Here is a 19,311-nt window from a genome sequence, read left to right as displayed (position 1 = left end):
TTTACTTCTCAATTGTGATAACAAAAACTGTTGGTACTTTAGCATATGGAACTGACAGTTTAATGCCCTCATCGTTAAGGTGGCAGAGGTATATACCTTTTTTCCCCACCTTTCTAAGGATCTGGAATCTCTCTCGGAAGGTAATGGATTTTTAGCAGTGGAGGCCTTAATTCCCTTGGGGCCCTGTGAGATAGTTTCTGGGTCAGCAGCATGGCTTTTGTATAGAAATTGGTGTAAGTCAGGAACCCTGTAGTACTCGGGCTTGACTGGGGCTGGAGGTAGAGAGTCCGGGCTAAGGCAGGCCTCAGAGTACACATCATCTAGTATGTCCAAGACAGGAGGTATAGTCTGAGGCCTGTGCTGAGGTAGCAAGAGAAATTCCCGAAGCCTTTTCTTGGAATCTGAATAATCTTGGCATTCCCAGTGGAAGTGTTCCCTTAAGGTATGCAAAGTTTCCCCAAATTAGTAATCCTCTGGGGGGGGGGGGGATACAGAGGGAATGGACTCCTCTGCATCAGAGTCTTCAAAAGGGGAGTAAGAATGTTCCTGTTCATCAGAGTGCTCTGATATAATGGAGCCCTGATCAGAGGAGGGGGATTCCTCCTCCACTCTGCGCCTTTTGTCCGGGGGGGGGGGGGTTGAGACCCCCTGATAAGAGTAATTAATTCCTCAGCCATTTTAAGCATCTGTTTTTTAGGCATGGGGCCTGGAGATGGGCCCTGTGTAGCATGTCTCTTAGAATGCATGGCTGCTTCAGACTTAGTGAAAACATTGATGGAAAAAGAGGAAGGTCTGAAGACATCTTGAGAGGAGGTAGACCTGTCCACATTTTGAGATTCACCGCCAAGAGTGGCTTCGGTATCTGTAGTCGGGGTGTGGGCTGAGGAGCCTGCGACGTCGGGCACAGGAGACACTGCCAAAGAAGTGTCGTCGGTAGTCAGGGGCTGCGTAGGCACCTCGCCGAGAACCGGACCACGTGTAGTCGGCTTTGGCGTGGTGTAGGTAGAGGCCACGGACCTCGTGTGTAGGTCCTTATCTTTGCGCTTTTTAGACAAAACTGGAGTCGGAGTATCTGACGACATAATATAGTTACATTTTTTGCCAAAATAATGCTGGGCGAACTCCGCCCGACGCTTAATGGTGCGTTTGTTGAATGTAGCACAAAATCGACAGACCGAGACGTCGTGGTCTGGGTCTAAACAAGGAATACAGAGGGAATGGAAATCCTTATGCGGTATTTGCTTCCCACATGAAATACAATTATTACCTTTGTCTGACATCGGTCTGAGGCAAGAAAAGTTTCCCCAACGGGGTACTTAGCTTTCAAGAAGACTTCGGTTGCAAAATTTTCGTAATTTCAGGAGCTGGCTGACCGGCACTTACGAACTGCTTCTGCTTCGGGCACCGCGCAGCAAGAAAGACTGAAGAAAATGGCGTCGGCTGGTTCTTTTATACCCCTGTCGCACTGACGTCAGGGAAGAAGCGATGACAACAGACGCCGGACCTAGACTTTGGAATTCGGCCGACCCAGGACCTGCCTGACGGCAGGAGAAAATACAGTTTTGTACCTACCATAAATGTAGATGTCCGATAGATATGCAACTGCAGTCCTTACATATGGGTTGTCCTGCCTCAGGCAGCCCTTCGGTCGGCCGGATTCCAAAGTCTGGGTCCGGCGTCGGCTGATGTCGCCTCCTCCCCGACGTCAGAGCGGCTGGGGTATAAAAGCATCAGCCGACGCCATCTTCCTCAATGTTTCTTGCCCCAGATGCCAGGTGCCCTCCAAGGAAGGCTAAATTTAGAAACTGGATAGAAAATTCCAGACATACACAACAGTAATAAACAGATACACCATAACAGATATCCCCAGCTAAATAGAAAAGGAGGGAAGTGGACCCAATATACAGAGGGGTAGGAGGGAGGGAAAACCCGACTGCAATTGCATATCTATCGGACATCTACATTTATGGTAAGTACAAAACTGTACTATGTCCTTCAAGAATGCAACTGCAGTCCTTACATATGGGTTGAATACCACAGCCAAGCTGGGGGTGGTAGGCTCTAAGATAAAGATGGTGTAGCTAAAATGCCCTGCAGGACTGCCGAAGCAAAGCCTGCTCGGGATCTGGAATATAAAGGCAGGTTGTAGTGCTTGGAAAATGTATGCACGGAGCTCCATTTAGCAGCTTCTAGAATGTCCTTTGTAGCCACCCCTCTTAGAAAGGCTGTGGAGGTGGCTATAGCTCTGGTGGAGTGTGGCCTGATATTGGCTGGCACACCCTTTCCATGGAAGGAATAACAGAATCTGATGCAATGTCAAATCCCTTTTGAAATTGTTTGGAAATTGCCTTTCCTTGCACTCCAGCAGCATATGCTACAAATAGTTAGTCAGACTTTCTGTTAGCCTTTGTTCTGTCCAAGTAGTAGCGCAGTTGTCTGTGTATGTCCAAAGTGTGCAGCAGCCTTTCTCCTTTATTTTGAGGATTGGGGAAGAAGGTAGGCAGGTGAATTGCTTGATTTAGAGACACCCTGGATATCACTTTTGGCATAAATGAAGGATTGGTTCTTAAAGAAACTCTGTCCTGATAAAAAATGAGAAATGGAGGTACTGCCATGAGGGCCTGTATCTCCGAGACTCTTCTTGCTGAGGTAACTGCCAACAGGAAAACTGTCTTCCAGGAGAGAAATTGCAATTCTGAAGATGCTGCTGGCTCAAAAGGAGGAAGAGTTAATTTTTCCAACACGAAGTTGAGGTCCCATGCAGGCACTGGTGGTTTTCTGGGAGGTTTGATATTCTTTATCCCTCTTAGAAATTGTCTTAGCAAAGGATGCGAAAACACAGGTGGATCAGTGTTGTATTTTGCTGAAATTGTTGAAGCGTGTATTTTTATGGAAGAATAGGAAAGTCCATTATGTAGCATTTCTGCCAAGTATTCTAGTATCTGTGGGATGCTCATTACTGATGCATCCTGACCCTTGTTGGCATTCCAGATGTTGAATCTCTTCCATTTGGCTGAATAAGTTTTTCTGGTGGAAGGTCTGCGTGCTTCCAATAAGATCTGTTGAACTTCTTTGGAGAGAGAGATATGGGGAGAAATCATGGAACTCTCCAAGCTGTCAGCTGCAGAGTTTGCAGGTTGGGATGAACCCGTCCTGTAATTGTGCTGGGTCAAAAGCAGGGGCCACGGCTTGGTGAAAGTTATGCTCCTTAGTAATGAATACCAGTGCTGTCTTGGCCAGTTTGGAGCTATCAAGATGCCTTTCGGTTGTTCTGCTTTTGATCTTCAGTAACACCTTGGTCATTAATGGTAGAGGTGGGAATGCATAGATTGTTAGAGAGTTCCAGTTGAAGGAGAGAGCATCCATTCTCCAGGCTTGTGGATGGTGTGTCCTCGAGCAGAACTTTTTCAGATGATGATTGAGGTGTGAGGCAAAGAGATCTATGTCCGGCCTCCCCCATGCATGAGTTATTTGTGCAAAAATGTCTGGATGCAACATCCATTCGTGCGGGTCCAAGATGTTTCTGCTTAGACTGTCCGCCAGAACATTGTCCTTGCCTGGAACAAACTGGGATTGCAGCTGTATGTTCAGTTTCAGGGACTTTTCCCAAAGAGTCATTGTTAGTCTGCAGAGGGGGTAAGAATGGGTACCTCCCTGTTTGTTTATGTACCACACAACAGTGGTGTTGTCTGTCTTTATTAGCAGTTGACCTTGTTGAAGATATTTTCCGAAGGCCTCGATTGCATGAATTACTGCTAGCATCTCTTTTTGATTCATGTGCAGATGCACTTCCCGGGGAGCCCATTGTCCTTGAATGCATCTCCCCTCCATGTGCGCCCCCCATCCATGATCTGAGGCGTCTGTTGTAATGGTTTGGCTTGTTTGAGGTTTGTTGAAAGGCATACCTTTGTTTAACTTGCTTGCTTGGACCCACCACAAAAATTCCTTTTGTAGACATGGAATGAGTGGGATAATTGCTTCTAAGTTGTGGCTGTGTTGAGACCATAAACTTTTTAGGTACCATTGTAGTTTTCTCATGTGTAGTCTTGCCAGTGGAATCAATAGGATGCAAGATGCCATGAAACCCAGGGCCTGCAGGATTTTCCTTGCAGTCATCTGGGTGAGCTTTGCTAGGCTTTTGAAGTAATCTGGTAATTGTTCTTGCTTCTCTTCTGTGAGGAAAGCCATTTGTGATTTTGTGTCCAGTTTGGCTCCTAGAAAAATTATTTGTTGGGATGGCAATAGTCTTGATTTTTGATTGTTGACTGTGTATCCCAAAGCCTGCAGTAAGTGAATGACATAATTCAAGTTTTTTGTCAAGGCTTGCTTGCTGTCCGCTTGTATAAGGCAGTCGTCCAGGTAAGGGTATATTTGTATCCCTTGGAGTCTGCAGTGTGCAATTACTGATGCCAGGCATTTCGTGAATACTCTGGGCGCAGTAGATAAGCCAAAAGGCAATGCTGAGAATTGATAATGCTCTGACCCTGCAAGAAATCTGAGGTATCTTCTGCAACTGTGTCTGATTGGGACATGCAGGTATGCCTCCTTGAGGTCCAGAGTAACCAGCCAAGACCCCTTGCCCAGCATGAGAAGGAGTTACTGTAGCGCCAGCATTTTGAATTTTGGCACAATGAGAAAAGTGTTTAGAGCGGACAAGTCCAGTATAGGTCTCCATTGCTTTTCTTTTCTTGGAACAAGGAACAGTCTTGAGTAGAATCCCTGGCCTTGTTCCTGAGGAGGAACCTTTTCTATTGCTTTGATTTGTAGCAGTTTTGAAACTTGTACGAGTGCCTCTGCCCATTGATTTTGTGGCAGGTTTGGCATGCCTTGTCTTGTTGGTAAAGTATGGAAGTGGACCCTGTCGCCTTGGTCTATTATGTCCAGAATCCATTTGTCCTTTGTTAAAATGTGCCAATTTTTTGAAAATAAGGATAATTTTCCGCCTAAAGGTGCTTCTCTTTGAGCCTTGGTCTGCGGTGTCAAAGCCAAGTCATTGTGATTGTCCCTGTGGAGCAGTAGAAGTCCCTGCGCCACTTCTCTGATTAGTCGGTTGCCACTGGCGTCCCCTCTATGAGCCTCGGTATTGCCCTCTCCCTCGGGCACGCCTGTTTTCTCCCCTTTGGAACTTGTCAGTGTCGGGAAAGGACCAATTCTTCGAAGGCCAATTCCTGCTGAACCTGGAGGAAATATTTGACTGTCTGCACTGATTTAGCCTTTTCCTCAATTGATTTCAACACATCCTGAGCATTAGCACCAAATAGCTTGTGTTTTTCCAGAGGAGCATCTAGAAGCTTTACTTTAACATGATCTGGCAATGCCTGTTCTTTCAACCAAGCATGTCTACGTATGACGGCCCCTGTCATAGCTGCCCTACATGAAGCTTCCAATGCATCATAACCACACTGAAGAAAATGATTGTTAACCTGCTGTGTATTATGAACCAAATCCTGCAAGGCCTTTCTATCTAAAGGATCAGGAGAGGCTAACTTTTTCTGCAAATCATCCATCAAGAAATCCTGATACTGAAACATATGAAAAAGGCAATTAAGGGCCCTCATGGCAAGGGTGGTTGAGGTATAAACTTTTTTGCCCCACCTCTCCAGGGACCTAGCTTCCCTGTCTGTGGGCAAAGGATTTTTGGCCGTGGAAGTGGCCACTCCTTTGGGCCCCTGGGAAATCGTTTCCAGATCAACAGAATGGGCCTTAAAGAGATGTTTATGAGTTTCAGGAACCCTGTAGTATCTGTCTGGCTTAACAGGAGCAGGAGGGAGAGAATCAGGAGAAGCACTCGAATCTGAGTACACATCATCCAATACATCTAACACAGGAGGGATAGCTAAAGGCCTGTGCTGGGGAAGCTTAAGGAAGGTACGAAGCCGTTTCCTGGAGTCGGAGAATTCCTGGCCCTGCCACTGAAAATGCTCTCTCATGGAGTGGAGAATTTCCCCGAAAGAAATATCCTCAGGAGGAGAGGCAGAAGGGATAGATTCCTCAACATCAGAATCCTCGTAGGCCTGGAAGGACTCTTCCTGGGTATCTGAGTGATCTGAGTCACCAGAGGCTTCATCTGAGGAAAGGGTATCTGTCTGCTCAACCCTAGGCCTTTTGTCTGAGGGCGGCTGAGAACCTCTGTCAGGATGAGCCTGGGAACCTCTGATTAAGGAAATTAGATCTGCAGCTAAAGTCATGATCTGTTTATCAGAAGTAGGACCCTGAGATAAAGATTTAAGTGGGTGAGACTTAGCCTGGCTGGCAGCCTTAGCACGTGTGTAGGCCTTGATGGACATAGACACCGGAGGCCTAGCTGCCCCACGTGCTGGAGTAACTTTGTCCACCGGTATGGTCTCAGGCAAATCTTGGGCTTCGGCTTCTGGAGGAAAATCAACAACCGGCACCGGCGTAGGCTCCGGGGTCAAGGTGAACGGTAAGGCGGTGTTGTCGGTCTGGAGTGGTGGAATAACCGCCTCAGAAGAGACCGATGTACTCGCGGTAGGTTTTGGAGTGGTGTCGGTGGAAGTCGCGGGCCGAGAATGTCGGTCCCGGTCCTTCCGTTTTTTGTAAATATGTGTTGTCGGTTGTTCCGACGGCATGATATAGGAGTATTTTTCGCCAAAAAAGTCTTCAGCAAATTCTGCCCGGTGCCTAAGTGTGCGCTTATTGAAGCAAGCACAGGCCGAGACGTCGTGGTCTGGGCCAAGGCAGGGAAGGCAGTAAGAGTGGAAGTCCTTATGAGGTATTTGTTTACCACAAGACAGTTACTAACTTTTTCAGTTTTATCTGACATCGGCTGAGGCAAGAAAAGGTTCCCCAACAGGGTACTTAGCTTTTTGATGACTTCGGTTTACTGAAAACACAGGAGCTGGCCGACCGGCACTTGCGAACTGCTTCTGCTTCGGGCACCGCGCGGCAAGAAAGACTGGGGAAGATGGCGTCGGCTGATGCTTTTATACCCCTGCCGCTCTGACGTCGGGGAGGAGGCGACATCAGCCGATGCCAGACTCAGACTTTGGAATCCGGCCGACCGAAGGGCTGCCTGAGGCAGGACAACCCATATGTAAGGACTGCAGTTGCATTCTTGAAGGATATCCCATCTTTTATGACTGCAGCTGTATGCACGATGAACATTTGAGAACAGCAACAGCAATCCCCCTACACAAAGGGGGGGCATCAACTGACCCTGGGAACTACAGACACATTACCCTAACCAGCCTCACCTGCAAGGCCACGGAAAGAATGATCATGTACCTTAACAAGAATATAGGAGACATCCAAACTCTGGACCCAACTCAGTATGGCTCTGTTTAGGGTAGATCATGCTTATTAAACCTGTGGACTTCTTTGAGAATGTCACCAAAGCCATGGATGAAGGTAAGACAGTGCACAATGCCAACCTCGACCTTGCCAGGGCTTTTGACACAATTCCCCACTCTGGCATCATTGAGAAATTCTCACAGATAAAGATTAACCCATGCATTACTACTTGCATAGCCAATTGGCTCACCAACAGAGCACACACAAAACTGGTGACTCCACTTCCACCAGTAGACCAGTCATCAGTGGAGTACCACAGGGGTCTATGATGTGCACCTTACTGTTTGGCATTTTTTTTTCAGAAGTCCAGACCAAAGTAGACCATCTTTGGCTCACTAAGTTTGCTGATGATTGCAAACTGGGAGCAACCATCAAGTTCCCCAATGATGTAACAGAAGGGCTAACACAAGAGATTGGTGCCAAAGACATGGTCGAAAACTAAATGAAAAAAAATGCATAATTATTCCCTTTGGAAAAACAGGATTCCCTACAAATTACAACACTGACAGCACCCCACCTCTGGGTTCCAAACCAGTGGTGCAAGACTTGTGAACACAGGTTGTCAGCAATCTGAACTTTGACCATCAAGTTTCTGCAGTGGTAAGGAAAGCCTTCAATGTAGAGCACCTCATAAGCAAGGGCATACCATCCTGGTCAAGGGATGTTCTAACTCCACTGTATTAGACTCACATCAGACTACTAATAAAGTATAATGCACCCTTTTGTATGTACCTCACCAGACAACTGCATCAGCTGGAGAAACCTCAGAGGTTTCTCACTAAGAAAATACAGGGACTCCAAACAATGACCTATATGGACAGGATGAAAGCCCATCACTTTACTCTGTATCTTATAGGCTACTGAGAGATGACTTGTGCCTGGCCTATTGGGCAATCTCCAAACCTGCCCTCACAGAAATGCTGGACATCTGCAAGTTAAATGACACGAGTCACTTGCTCTAGGGATCTCAACCTTGCTTGTGACATTAAAACCATGCTGGAGAGACAGATACATCTCCCAGAGACTGACACTTCTTTGGAAAAGACTTCCTGTGGGCTTTCGTAAATTGGCAAAGGCTCTTGCTACCCCTATAGTGCCTTTTTTAGGCAAGGCTCAAAAGACAAACCCACCTCCATAGGTATCACAAGGGATAAGAAACTAAGAGTAATGCTACTCAATGCCAGAAGTCTAAACCTCAAGATGCACGCACTCGAAACTCTCCTTAGCATGGAGAATATCGATATCTGTGCAGTAACAGAAACCTGGTTCAAGGCTCCCGACAGCACCCCAGCACTACCAGGTTATACCTCATACTATGCTTTTCGGCCCCAAAACTTGGACCGTACCACAAAAGGAGGGGGAGTATCAATATTCGTCAAAGATACCCACACCTCCAGGTTGATGGCACAGCACGAAGCATCGGAGACTATCCATGTGCAACTAACAGTGGGTAAAACTGCCTTCCAGTTTATAGCCTGATACAGACCACCCTCCCAAACCCAGGAACCCCACTCGGCCTTCCTGAGAACACTGGAAAATATGAAGGTCTCTCCAAACACCATTATATTGGGCAACTTCAACTACCCAAAAAGACTGGGAGCATTACTCTAGCTCCAACACCCTAGCCCAAAGGTTCCTAGAATTTATAAACTCAAATGCTATGGAAAAACTTGTTACCACTCCCACAAGAGGGGAAAACATACTGGACCTGATCATCACCAACATGAGGACTCTATGCTCCAGACCAGAAGTGTATCCCTCACTGGTAAGATCAGACCATAAACTAATCTCACTGGATATTCACATCCCGACTCCACCCGCTGCCCTGAAAAACCATAGTGAAAAACTTCTCTAAAGCAAATTTCACACTCCTCAAAACCGAGGTGGAATCCTTCAAAGCCCCTGGGCCTGTAGAAAATACAGCCCAGACCGCAGAATCCTTTATAAACGCATTCTATGAACACATTCAGGAACGCATGGATCATGCAATCCCAAATTAAACCAAGACCCAATCCTCCAAAGACAGACGTCCTGTCTGGTGGACCCCAGCCATAAACAAACTATACAATAGAAGGAGGAAGCTACTACAGGATAGAGCAAAATCCCAAAAAGGGAAGGCATCTCTATCAGTATTAGCAAAAAACTACAGGCACTCATAAAATCGTCTAAGGCCAGCTTCGAGAGAAAAATTGCACAGGACACTAAGGATAATCATAAGGCTTTCTTTAGTTATGTTAGGAACCTGGGTGGGAATTCCCAGATATGCTCAGAATTGGTCCAAAATGACAAAAAATACACTGAACCCGCAGACATTGCCAACATCCTAGCTGACAGGTTCAGCGCAACCCCCCCCCTCCCCACCAAAAGGGCAAATATTTATCCCAGCAGTGTGCTGCCCCCCTGACAACTCAGATGCTCAGGTAAGAGCTGCCCTCTCCAAAGCAAAAAACACAGCATCAACGGGACCAGATGATGTCCTGGGCTGCGTCCTACATGAACTCCAAGAACAGCTAAACCCAAACATAAAACTACTGTTCAATCTCAGCCTTACTACAGGATATGTATCCAAAGAGTGGCGTACAGCAACAGTGGTCCCTCTCCACAAAGGTGGTGCCTCAACGGATCCTGGAAACTATCGCCCCATAAGCTGACTAGCTTGGTCTGCAAAGCTATGGAAAGAATCATCATGGACCTCATAAATAAAGATATTGGGGACCTACAGACACTGGATCCTACCCAGTTCAGCTTTGTTAAGGACAGATCCTGCCTCTTAAACCTGGTTGATTTCTTTGAAACAGTCACCAAGGCCATTGACGAGGGGAAGGTGGTCCACACAGCCTACATGGACCTCGCAAAAGCCTTCGATACAAACTCGGGCATTATAGATAAGCTCACCAGCTTAAATGCAAACCCCTATGTCACTAGATGGGTTGCAAACTGGCTCAATGACAGAACCCACATGGTTAGAATTACTGGAGCCATGTCAGACTCCAAACCAGTTACAACTGGCATCCCACAAGGCTCAGTCCTGAAACCTCTCTTGTTCGGTATATATTTCTCGGAGGTACAGGCCAACACGGAAGGACTGTGGCTGACTAAGTTCACAGATGACTGCAAACTGGGTGCCATTATCGACTCTCCAGCTGACACAAGCATCCTCCAAAAGAGCCTCATAGAAACAGACAACTGGTGCCAGAGCCATGGCCTCAAGCTAAACGCCAAAAAGTGTATAGTCATTCCCTTTGGCAAAAACAAAGTGCCCACAAATTACCACATAGGTGGTAATCCATTAAGTACAGAAGAAGTAATTAGGGACCTGGGGACCCAAGTTGATATCAATCTCTCATTTGAAAACCACGTGGCCAAAGTGGTTAGAAAAACATTTTATATAGCCCACCTAATCATGAAGGGATTTACATCTAGATCAGGGGAGGTCATCATGCCTCTTTACTCATCCCTCATAAGGCCCATAATTGAGTACAATGCCCTTTTCGGGATGTACCTTACCAGACACCTGCAGCAACTGGAAAGACCCCAAAAGTGCCTCACCAAGAGGATCATAGGGCTCAAACAGATGCCATATGCTGCCCGGTTAAAGAAACTCCAATTCTACTCAGTGGCATATCGCCTGCTCAGAGGCGATCTGTGCCTGACGTATAAAGCCATGTCCAACCTGGAATTAATGGACATGCTGCACCTCAGAAAATCCAAATCCCATCGAGCTACGCGCTCGAGAGACTTGAACCTCAGCACTGAAATAAATAGGACATGCTGGAGGGACAGATTCATAACCCAGAGGCTCCCTTCACTCTGGAATAAAATCCCAGGCCAGGTTACGCAGAATCCCTCACTGACTCTCTTCAAGAGGAATCTTGATGAGTGGATGGGAGATCGTAGGTTTACCCCGGGTATCACTTCTGTGTCACTGTTAGACAGAGGCACAGTATACTAACCTCGAAAAAGGGCATAGCAAAATTAATTTAAAATGAGTGGCAAAAGCCAAACACACTCTGGCTAGGCTTATAAATGCCCTAGGGCAGATAGCCTAGTATGAACCTATGAACCTAAAAGAGAGCTCCTCACTGACCCTATTTAAATGCAACCTAGGTAACTGGACAGGAGACTGCAAATTCACCCCTGGGATGCCACCCATGCCCTCATGGACATGGGTAGCTGGTGTTGATCACAGACCCGCTCTTCTTTATAAATTCATTCTGTAAACTACCCTGGTGGGGAGCATGGCACAATAGTTTAAGTATTGACCTTATAGATACAAGGTGCAGGGTTTGATTCTTATATAGGGTAACTGGCTTGGCTTAAAATGACTCACAAGGGTAGTCAGCCTAGAATGAGCCTAACCTACGACTGTGCTGAATTTTGCCTGTGATATAAATAGGACCTGCTGGAGAGATAGGTATGTATCCCAGGGACTACCCAGTCTATGGAACAGGCTCCCCATCCATGTGAAGCAGAGTTCCTCCCTAACCCAATTCAAATGCAACTTGGACAATTGGATGGGAAACCGGAAATTCATCCCTCGTTTGGCACCTACATTTCTAATGGACACAGGTAACCTGTAAATAGTTTATCTCCCAGGCCCATGCTTACATTCATCAAGGGTATTGGAACTCGTCAGAGATTTGGGATGCATGGCTAGGCTTAAAAAGGCCCTTATGGTCATTAGCCTAGTAAACACCTATGAACCTATGAAAAGGAACAAATGTGGATACTTGGGATTAACATGGTTAGGCTTGTAAAGACTCTAGGGCTGATAGCCTAGTAACCCCCTATGAACCTTTCAGAGGAGGAATATTTTCCCAAAACATATCATAACTAACCTTGAAGGACAGGACTCATTTGTCAGCAACAATAGTCTCCCACCAGACCAGTGAGAGTGACAGCACTTTGGAAAGAGAAGTTAGGGAGCTGAAGGCAAGACAGGGGTGCTGCAAAGGTAGTCACAGATATTTATTATTTCCAAAGGGAGGCCTCCCAGATGGAGGTTCTCTATGAAGTTTGTCAGAGTATCTTTTCCTCAGTTTTGAGTTGTCCTAAAGTCCCTTGTGAGAAAAGATGTAGAAATTTAGATGGGTAATTCCTAAGGTATCTGAGAAATGACTGTAGAATCTGCCAGCAGACTTTCATAGTTTTACTTTGGTCTTGGAGAGTTTTGAACAGACTGGCAACGTGAAGACCAAAGAAGTCTTTGTCCAAGGGGGAAGTCCAAGAGTTTTGCCTCAAAATCCTCAGGAATAGGCAGTCTATGAAGCCAAGCTTATCTGCAAATAGTAGACCCAGTAGTTGCTGCCCTAGAAGAAGCATCCACAACATCATAACTGCACTTAATGTTGTCTGGTTATTTGAGTAGCATGGGAAAGTAGATTCTACATTTGCTGCTTTGTTTCTGCAGTTGGAGGGTCCAGTATAACTTTGTTCAAAGACTGAAATACAGAAATCAAATACTTAAGTCAACTGAATCTAGTAGTTAACTGCCCTAAAGGCAAGGGTAGAAGAGGTGTATAACTTCTTTCCCCACCTATTCATAGTCCTACTAGCCATGTCTGTATGTATGGCATTAGCACTGCATAAAAACTTAGAGGGCGTATCTGAAGCAGGAGACACTGCAGAGGGGTCTGCACCCCTGTACTAGTAGTTTAGATCAAGTACCTTGTAAAACCTGTCCGGTCTTTTAGAAGCTGATGGCAGAGAGTCAGGTTCTGAAGAGGTGGACTGGAAAGCCTTAAACATAAGGAATTGGGGAACAAGCACAAGTGCCATTTCCAAGAAGCTGTAGTACCCTCTTATGAACATCAGATCTGAGTGGACTGCCATTCAAAATGTTTCATGTTCTGAACAGTCTCCCCATGGGAGCTTTCTTAACATGGGAATCCAGACACAGCGAATCCTCTTCATTCAAATAGATTTGCCCAACAGAATGCAACTGAGAAGAGTTATCTGTATTTTAATCTTGTTCTTTTTCTACAGAAAGAGATACCATAGTAGGTTTTTGAAGTGCAGCTTGTGTTTGTGGAGACCCAGAGGAGAGGGGATTCAAAGCCATAATAGCTTTGAACAAGCCGCGGGAGAAATCCATCCATTCCTTTTCTATAGCTGTTGAGGGAAAAGCCATGTCTAGTCTTATGTTTTTTTCTTTTTGGGCATGACCTCTGCCTTGATGAGATGTGGAGGTTTGGAACCCTGACTAACCTCTATTAAAGTAATGGCGATTTCTTCCCAAATTAATACTTGAGGGATGCCATGAGGGCCCTCAAAAATGATGAGTCACAGTCCAATGGACACATCTGCAGTCTGGAAAGCCTTAGGAGCTATAACAGCCAATGATTGGGTCTTGGCAGCAAGCAACTGAGAGGTAACCGGATGCACAGTGCATTCTGCAACCTCACTGGGTATGTCATAGTCCAAAATGTTAGACTGCATTATCTGTTCTGGGCCTCTTAAGCTTCTTAAGTGGTAGAGACACATCTAGGGATGTAGATTCCACCATCTTGGAATGGGCCAGGCATTCAAAATGCAGAGTTTCCAGAAAGGTGTTGAGAGAGGAAAGCCTCATTGCAAGTCCTTACCATATGGAACATGTGTACTGCTCTCACACTTACCCCTCCTAGCTGAAATGTAACAAATTTGCACAAAAATAACAAACAAAAAAGGCAAAGGAAGGTTCCCCAGTGGGGCACTTGTATGAGAAAATGATTGAGTGATGCTACACCACCAATGACCAAATATCGATCCGTTCAACACATGCACAACTTGCATTTAGGCTGGTGGTGAGAATCTGTAGTTCACCCTTGTATATCCGTCTATACACCCCTATGCTTGCAAACTGAGGTAATGCAACAGATGTACAACCTTGCGAAGGCAAAGCTTTTGGTTCCTTGGCAAGATGTTAGTGGTGACGACCCTTATGTCAGGAATACTGCAACACTGATTTCAGTCAGGATGTATTGGGAGTACAAGGAAGGATAACTGATCATGAGCAAACATAACAGGGAAAGGAAAAAGGAGGTATGATAATGGATGCAACACGTTTATCAGAGGCAATTTAGCAGCACATACCAATACAAAAGTATGCCAGAAGGATAAGGTAGGGGCAGAAATTACATGCAGTAAAATTTAATACAGCCACAAAATATTTTGCAGAAAAATTGTGAGCTCAGAAATGCAAGGATATAGCAACAGAAGAATGCATATAAATAAACATCAGGCTTTAAACTTACGAAGGTGAAAACATCAGGAAAAGTAAAGGCAGCTACAAATGCCAGCCAGGTAAAACCTCAGGTAAATTTGATAGACCATACTTTTCCATCAGAATATGTTTGCATGTTACCCTAATAGTAATATACAAACATGTTCAGATTACTTTATTACTTTAGAGGCAATGTTTTAACAGGAAAATTACATTAACCAACAAAATGCATTAATAAGCTATTTTAACTTACTTGACTACAGAAAATAGGGTTTTGAAAAGCTGGATGAAGATTTCATTGCAGTCCTCCAATTCAAAGCAGATATTGTATGATTTGACCCATGCCAAATTCTATGGCAAAAGAATATAAGTCATCAATAATTTCAGAATGCTAGTAATCCAGATATAAACAACATTATTATGCAGTGCAATTTAATATATTAAATTACTTTAAACTTAATAACCAAGACAGAGGTTTAATTATTTTTCGTTCCATATGTTACCACTAATTAAAGAGAATGTGCCTTATTCAAACTCCAATGAAGAACTCCTCAAATGAAAAATGTAGTTTTGCAAGTGACTTTCATGTTAACTATAGCACATATCCATATCACTGTCCTTAGCAGCTGTGCATCTACGGCATCACACTGTCCAGACATAGAAGAAACACAGCTGTTCTAACATTTTCCAAGGATAACATCTGGTACTAACAACATCATGAAGCATATTTTGTTCAGAATAGACATAATCATCAATCATTTTTACATGTTAGAAGGAGATGACATAATACTGTGACAGCACAACTTAGCAAATTCAGTGTAATCCGACAATAGTGCAATCTTCCTTGTTTTGCCTCATCACTACCAAGAGTCATAACATGATGGGCATATGTCTTACTCATTTCACCTCCCTGAAAAAAAAAACTTTTCATATAATTAAAACTTTTTATTTCAGGTCAACACTACAGTAGTCGAGAGTCCACCAACGAACCAAGGAGATCAATCTTGCACAGAAGAACCTGATAATGCCATCAGTAAGCTAGCTCATAATACCCATTTTTGTATGCAACTATGGCTTACCTCTAACAAATAGAAGTAACGGTTAAACTGGGGACTTTTATTATCTTCCAAGCCCTTTAGTTGTCTTGTGATGAACAAGAAGATCTCCTGTCAGCAGAAAAAAACATGCCAATAAATAATTTTACAGCACAAAACCTGCCAACTATACCAAGACTAAATGGCAGCAAAGTAATTAGTGTACACATCCAGACTACCCTTACTTTGGTGCAGATAAACTCATAATCCCAGTTAGCCGTTTCTGAGGTAGACAACCAGCAATAAAAGAAACAACAAAGCAGTAAAGAAAAATACATATTCTTACTGAAACAGATGATTTATGAGAGAACTCCCCATTGGTGAGACAATGATTGGTTTAACCCTGTCTTGCATAATAATTTGCCATTTTTTTTTCAGCAATTCCCATGCTTTGGGGAGAGCATTATTTAACACTACGCACATTCTGGCCCAGAGCCTGATATTTGGGCCACAACTATCAAGTAAGCACACTTCCTGCATATCAAAACACAAACAAGATTTGAATCCTACAATGTCATGTCACGTCTACAATTAACGAGTTACTAAATTACTGTCGATTTTTTTTTTTTTTTTGTATATGTTATCCAGGTAAACCCATTAGGTGCAAACAACTCTTTTCAAGGGTGATACTGAAGCAATACTGAGAATGTTACATGCAGAGTCTCACAATAAGGAAATTAAAGACTGACAGAACCATCTAAAGGACAGAAAAGACACAGCTGAATTGGGACAGGATGAAAGAAATCTAGACAACTGCTCCAGAGAGAAGCTTCCTGTTCTCCTCAGAGTGCCATCCATCGGCACAGAAATGTCTTGCCTTGTGGGCTTTAATAATTGGGAAAAATGGGGCATGAATAGCTAAGCTTTAAAAGGGTCTATGGCGGTTAGCCTGGTAACTTCCTACGATGCTATGGTAAGCTACATCTGGATGAGTGGATCCGTTCTTGTTAATGGCCAGGACCCAAGGTCAGCAAGAATTTGGCTACATGGGACTGAAAGCTTTCCTAGGCTTCTCCAACTTGTACTTAATACCGTGCTAAGCCACTTTCTCCTCCAGTCTCTGGTAGACTACTGTAATGCAGAGATGGCCAGTTTGCCATCACCAGGATTTCAGGGAACTTGGAATGCAAATCTCCACATGACATATACAAGATGCAAGGCTTCTCTCAAATGGAACAAATAAGTGCCTGATCATATTTACCATAGTACTACTGTTACACTATGCACTGACGATAGTACAACTACCACTAATAGTTCTTTATTTGAATACACACACTAGGCTAAAAATGTGTATCTATTGATCTTTGTACTTTACTATTTCCAAACATGAACTGTACTTTTTCAAACATATTTTTTCTTGGGTGAAAAAAACAGTTAATATACTCACCGTAACGTTCATTGTGTTGTCCATTTTTATTCTTCAACTGTTGGGGTTCATATCCGACCCTCTGATCTGACTCGGCCGCTTTTACCAGCTCACGAAACAAACCCTTGAGCTCCACCCTTATCCACAAACATTTCTCAGATATTGTTTGCTGCCCCTTAAAATTGTACACCGCAGGAAAGAAGAAAGAGCAGCATCTGAAGCTCAAATAAAGAAACTTCAGTTCCTACAACATCTGTGAATCCTTCCAAGTCAATAAGGAAAGGGGGCTGGAGAGAGGGAGGGAAGTTGAGCAAGAAATAAAAAGGACAGCACAGATGGAACATTACAGTGAGTACATAACTTTTTCTGATGTTGTCATTTTCATTCATTTCTCAGCTGTTAGGACAGAGTACCCAGCTACCTACATCTAGGGAGGACTCTAAGGAAGGATATTCCTGAGGACCACCGAGCCAAAGGCTGCAATGAGCAATAAAGGTATGAGGATTAAACCAAGTATCGGCTCTTCAAATAACATCCAATGAAGATCTAGATAAAAAAGCCAAAGAAGTTGCCGCAGACCTGGTGTAATGAGCTTTTGGTGGTTTTGTAAATACAAACAATGTTTCATGAGCAAAGTTAATACAATTAGTCAACCATTTAGCCAACATCACTTTAGAGACTGATTAGCCCAGTTTCAGTTCTGAAAAGGAAACAAATAACTGTTCTGATTTCCTCAAACGCTTAATTCTATGTAGATAAAACCGTAATAGTCTGTGACAAGGTGCAATACATACTCCCCTTTATTTGAGAAATTTGGAAAGAAAACTAGAAGGTTGATAAGCCTGGTTAAATAATGGATTCTGACACCACCTTAGGAAGAAGAGGAATTGGTTCGCATGGACACCTTATCCTTATGAAAAAAAATAAAATAAGGGTTGCTTAGAAGACAGGGCCTGTAGTTCTGAAACTCTTCTAGCTGAGGTAACAGCCACTAAAAATATAGTTTTCCAAGTTAAAAACTTTAGTTCACACTTAACTGATGGTTTAAAAGGAGACTGTATCAAGGATTGTAATACAATGTTTAAATCAGATGGAGGAATGGGGTCTTTTTAAAGGAGGCCCAAGAAAAAAGTCCCCCTTAGAAAGGCTTTACAAAGTTTGGAGGAAACTAAAGAAGTTATTTACTGTCATATGACAATTGGAAATGGCTGCTAATTACACTTTGATGACAGAAGACTTAGCACCTTTATTAAAAATTGCAGCTAAAAATTCAAGAACTTTAGGAACTGGTGCTGAAAAGGAGTCCATGTCTTTTTGCTGCACCCAAAAAACAAATCTGTTCCATTTACTGCTATGACCTTTTCCTAGTGGAAGCTTTATGGGACGACAAATGAAAGTAGCAGACAGGGGCGGAGAGTCTGAGCTGTCTAGCAATTGGGTCTATATTAGAACCGCAAAAGTCCTATTCACCAAATACATAAACACCAACACATATTAAGCGAACCGCGAATACACCGAACACCCTAAACCGCAAAATTCAAAAACTCGAACCGCCATAGTTGTCCAACCCCCACCTCCCACTACATACTACCTACCCAAACAAAATAAATAAACCACATACATACAATAACCAAAACCCCACTTCTAACCCTAAACTAAATCCTATTTCTAACCCTAAACTAAATCTTGCATATAGGGAAGGGAAGTGCAGAAACCAAGCAGTCAACTTTAGCTCTGGAATGTCCGAATGTGTCTTGTGTGTGGGGTGCCCTAGACTCCTTGTTAGGGAGGGGGACAGAGGAACTTTGTTCTGCTAGTTCCTTTTTTGTGGCTGCCACTACAACAATGGCATCAACAGGTTCCTCTTTGCTCCAAAACTCTCTATCTTTTGGTGGCGCCAGAATTCTACCTGGTCTCTTAAGTACAGGCTCAATGGTGTCAGGTGCTTTCCACGCCAGTTAAGAGACCAAATCAACAAGCTCATCAGCAGGCAGTCACCCAGGAGGACGATGGGCCAGCTCCAAAAGCCTTCAGGAATACCAACACCTCTTGGGAAGGGCTGACAGAGACCAACCACCCTTTTGTTACAGAAGTTCTGAATGCCTCCAAATGAGATGTCGGGTGGTAATCTTGGGGACCCTTCCCAATCAAAGTCTGTATCCTCTGACAGACTCTTGTGGACAGTGCCTTCTTTTGTGCTTTTTCTTTTTAGGAACTTCTTTGGTGAAATGCTCTGGAGAAGTACCTGAAGAAATGAATGTATCTTGTGAGTATCCTGGTGGCTTGCCTGGGCTGGCTGTCCCAGAGATGCAGGTGGTGGAGGCTCGAGAAACAGA

At 44.1% G+C, this 19,311-nt stretch overlaps 1 protein-coding gene across 3 annotated transcripts in view; it reads right to left on the bottom strand.

The window, feature by feature from the left end:
- Positions 1 to 19,311, bottom strand: part of PDS5A (PDS5 cohesin associated factor A) — a 4,482,835-nt gene that overhangs the window by 4,040,343 nt on the left and 423,181 nt on the right. For all 3 annotated transcript variants that reach the window (XM_044062931.1, XM_044062930.1, XM_044062932.1), the window contains exons 4-5: positions 15,595 to 15,681; positions 14,769 to 14,866 (exon numbers count right to left, since the gene is read on the bottom strand). In XM_044062931.1, the coding sequence (XP_043918866.1) occupies positions 14,769 to 14,866; positions 15,595 to 15,681 (185 nt within the window). The remainder of the gene's footprint in view (positions 1 to 14,768; positions 14,867 to 15,594; positions 15,682 to 19,311) is intronic.

This window comes from Protopterus annectens, chromosome 2.part1 (genome assembly GCF_019279795.1).
Source record: "Protopterus annectens isolate FY-2018-M chromosome 2.part1, PAN1.0, whole genome shotgun sequence".
Taxonomy (NCBI): domain Eukaryota; kingdom Metazoa; phylum Chordata; order Ceratodontiformes; family Protopteridae; genus Protopterus; species Protopterus annectens.
Note: the sequence above shows the minus strand (reverse complement) of the source record. Positions and strands in the feature narration are given on the sequence as shown.